General features: G+C 59.4%; 1 protein-coding gene across 1 annotated transcript in view; it reads left to right on the top strand.

The window, feature by feature from the left end:
- Window positions 1–796: 796 nt before the first annotated feature.
- Window positions 797–3,954, top strand: part of RAB20 (RAB20, member RAS oncogene family) — a 30,882-nt gene continuing 27,724 nt past the window's right edge. The window contains exon 1 of the mRNA XM_040267451.1: window positions 797–1,207. Coding sequence (XP_040123385.1) covers window positions 1,036–1,207 — 172 coding nt within the window. The 5' untranslated portion in view covers window positions 797–1,035. The remainder of the gene's footprint in view (window positions 1,208–3,954) is intronic.

The following is a 3,954-nucleotide window of genomic DNA, read 5'->3' as shown; positions in this document are numbered from 1 at the left end:
CCTCACACCCTGCCTCCCTTCCGCTTCTCCGAGCCCCCGCCCCTCCTGCAGAGAACCGGGACCCACGCGGCCTCAGCAAACACTGCCCCCGGTGTTCACAATGGAGAATCGCCGTCGTCTCCAGTAAAGACCCAATCAGCACAACTGCCAAAGCCAGACGTCCACTCTGGCTTTGAAGTGAAGTGGCGACGGCGGTCCTCGTCTCGCTCTGATTTATAACAGCACAACCCGCTTCTCGCCAAAGTGAGCGAAAACGACACCCGCCAGCGCCCCAGCAGACAGGCGGAGGACCGGTCCTCGCGGACGGTCACGGCCACACCTGCGCCTGCGGAGGAGGAAGCCAGGTACGGGGGGCCGGATCCCGCCCCACGCCGGGACGCCTGGGTCAGCAGCGGGGCCGCGGCCCTGCGCTGTGTCCACCCTGGGACTCGACTCTGAGTCCGCCAGCCTCCCCCACCTGGCGCCCCCACCTGCACCCCTTCCACCTGCCCGGGTCTTCCGACCGCCGCCCACTGGGGGAACGAGCGCGGGGCCGGCGGGAAGACACGTCCACCGGGCCCGGCGGGCGGCAGGTGGGCGACCTGGGGGGAGGGGAGAGGGCGGGGCCAGCGCGGGGCGTGGGCAGTCAGGGGCGGGGAGAGGGCGGAGCCAGCCCGGGCGCCGGCGGTCAGGGGCGGGGCCAGTCCGGGGCGTGGGCGGTCTGGGGCGGGGCCAGTCCGGGGCGCGGGGGTCTGGGGGCGGGGTCAGCCCGGGAGTGGGCGGTCGGGGGCGGGGCCGACCGCCCTGGACCAGGGACAGGCCGCCGTCGGCGGGACACCTCGGTGGGCGTCGGGCTGGGTCCCGGCTCCGGCCCAGCACCGAGTCGCGCTTTCTCTTCCGCGTTCCCAGGCGTCCGGAAGGGAGGGTCCTCGCGAGTCCGCCTCTCCTCCAGTCCCGGGTCGGAGCAGCCTCGGGGCTGTCCGGCGGCTGCAGCCGCGCACCGGGCGCGCCGGCCAGGAGGGCGTGGGGGAGCGGAGGGGTGCCCCCTGCGGGAAGATGAGGAAGCCCGACGGGAAGATCGTGCTTTTGGGGGACATGAACGTGGGCAAGACGTCGCTGCTCCAGAGGTACATGGAGCGGCGCTTCCCGGACACGGTCAGCACGGTGGGCGGCGCCTTCTACCTGAAGCAGTGGCGCTCCTTCAACATCTCCATCTGGGACACTGCAGGTGAGGGCGGGGGCTTCTAGATGGAGAGAAGCATCCCTCAGGGCAGGGGTCCCCCAGGGCAGGGTCTCCTGGAGCAGGGGCCCCCAGGCCAGGCGTCTGCTGCCCCACACTGGGTCCCTTCCCTTGCTCTGCAGGTGGCCCCTCTTCTGTATCAGGCCCCTCCTCACGGTGTGCGGCCACCCGTGGCCCCTTTTTGTTCCTACTTGACTCCTCTGCTGGTTGGAAAGCTGAGGATTCAGCTACTGGGTACATCTTAGCAACATTTCAGGAAAGCACCCCGGGCCCCAAAGAGAGAACCCGCTGATCCCTGCTTATGGAGCGCGCAGCCCAGCCAGCTGCTGGTAACTGGAGGCACTGAAGCCCTCCCACCAACAGGGTCTCAGTCGCTGTCCACAGCCACCTAGAGGGGTGAGCAGAGCTAGTATAAACTGCCTCTCCCGACAAAAGAGAAAGCCGAGGCCCTGAACCTTCCCTGAGGGCTTAGGTAGGAAGCAGAGCTCAGGTCCCCTCCCTCAGTGCCAGACGTGTCTGTATTTTCCACTTATCGTCGCCATCGTCAGGGCTCATGCTTGTTATGGGGCTTTGAAGTGATTTTCTGCAGAAGCATTTTGAAGATAGCCATTTGTTTGAGTAAATTCCAGGAGATAGTGGAGGACAGAGGAGCCTGGTGTGCTGCAGTCTGTTGGGTCACAGAGTTGGAGATGACTTAGTGACTGAACAACAATAATTATTTTAAGTATGTGTAGTATATTTGTGTTTTTTCAAAAGTAGAATACATCAGAGGATCTTGACTCAACCTTTCAGTTTGTTAACTCTGTGTAATTACACTGACCTGAGAGTGTTACAATAGAATATGCTTTCTTCCCCATGAAAAAGAATAAGATCCCACAAGTAAGTAAGCTGTAAATTAGTATGGTGCGTTTTCAACGGGCTTGACTTTTTAAAGCCTGAAACTTCAAGGTCTGACTTTTTAAATATCTGCACTTTAAAAAGTGACATTTATACTGGAAGTTCCTGTGCAGAATTTAAAAGTTGCCAACTTGGGTGCACCAGTCTGCTGAATAAGCAAGAATATAACTCATCTTCTATTTAAAACTGAATTAATGATGGCTGCTTTCCAACGTCTGCCCCTCCTCCCTCCCTCTTGCTTTCTCTTGGCAGTCTTTTTTGTTGTTAGGGTTGTTAACATCTTGGCTAATTTATTTGCAAACATGCTGAGAAACGCAGTGTCTCCCGGGTACAAGTGCACCTCCCTTGCTTTGTTCTCTGCCTCCAGGCTGCAGAGTGAAGTTCCTCTGAGATCCTTTACTTAGATGACTCCAGCATTAAGCATTTGGTAGCGATGGAACCAGTGCTCTAGAAATCAGAGCAAGTTAACATAACTCTGTGTGTTCTGCACAAGGCTGGTCCCGAGGGCCCTTTGGTTGGTTGACTGGACCTCACTGCTGCCTTGGTTTACACAGGGCTAGTTCAGGATCGGTGCTGGGGGACCCAAACCTAGAACCCTGCTCTGGCTGCCATTAGAAGCTTTTACCACATGCGCGGTGTTTCTGGAACAGGAGCTGACCATTTGGTGTCAGAACAGGCACCTTGGCATTCAAGTTTTGAAGAAGTAATGCCGATCAGCCACTTTCTTCTTTGGTGCTGAGAACGTGTTGCAACCAGAATCTTTACTGTCAGAGGATTTTGAAATAAGGCTGATGAGATGTCCTCGGTGTCTAGTTGGGCTCCCGGGGGCAGCGACTCATTTCCTGGCTGCCTGGGAAACCTGCCTTCTTCCCGGAACCCAAGTGTGACCTCAGCCGGGCCCCTGGGGCAGTGGAATGCTGGGATCTGTGGGCACATCTCTGACCTCCTGTGTACATTCAGGGCGCCCGGGGCTGGGAGTCAGCGGTCACACAGGCTACCTCTGTGCCTGTGGGGTTAGGGAGACTTGGAGGCAGAAGGCACGTATGACTTTTTGCCTTTTAGGTAATCCTTGTTGGAAAATGCAGAAGTTGAACTTTTGGGGAACCCCCTCTTTTTTCCTCCTTTTGCCTTGCCCTTAAAGTTTCTTTCGACCCCACCCTGTCTTCTAAGTTGCTTTCATTCTAATTTGTGTAACTGAGGCAGAAGGGTGAGGACCAGCTGGAGGACAGCCGGTCACATGGGGTGGGTGGGTGCTAAATAATGAAACTGATAGGGAGGCGTCAGAGTTCCTGTTCCACCTTGGCACGTCCTTCCGACAGCAGTGCCTGCTGGCATCCCGAGGCTGCCAGCGGAGGGGTGGGTGGGGCAGAGCGGGGAGAGGAGGTTTGCGGGGGGTTGTCAGTTGGCACGGGGCCCCCCTGGAGGGAGTGGCACCATCGGGACGGGGCTGGAGCTGGTGGAGGCCATGCAGGCCACGCTTTGTTCAGGGTCGGCGTTCGGCAGGCTCCAGTCCCAGCAGAGGGGAGAGGCAGGCAAGGAGACGCATGACGTCGTGTGGCATCGCATCGCTGTTCCGGAGAAAATGCAGCAGGACGATGGGAAAGTGAGCAGTGAGCCCACCAGACGCAGGGCAGACGCCGGGGCAGACCCCACCAGAGCCCAAGGCTGACCCCACCAGAGCCCAGGGCTGACCCCGTCAGAGCCCGGGGCTGACCCCACCAGAGCCCGGGGCAGACCCTGTCAGACCCCAGGGCAGACCCCACCAGAGCCCAGGGCTGACCCCACCAGAGCCTAGGGCTGACCCCAGTCAGAGCCCAGAGCAGACCCCACCAGAGCCC

This window comes from Oryx dammah, unplaced genomic scaffold (assembly GCF_014754425.2).
Source record: "Oryx dammah isolate SB20612 unplaced genomic scaffold, SCBI_Odam_1.1 HiC_scaffold_24, whole genome shotgun sequence".
Classification (NCBI taxonomy): domain Eukaryota; kingdom Metazoa; phylum Chordata; class Mammalia; order Artiodactyla; family Bovidae; genus Oryx; species Oryx dammah.
Note: the sequence above shows the minus strand (reverse complement) of the source record. Positions and strands in the feature narration are given on the sequence as shown.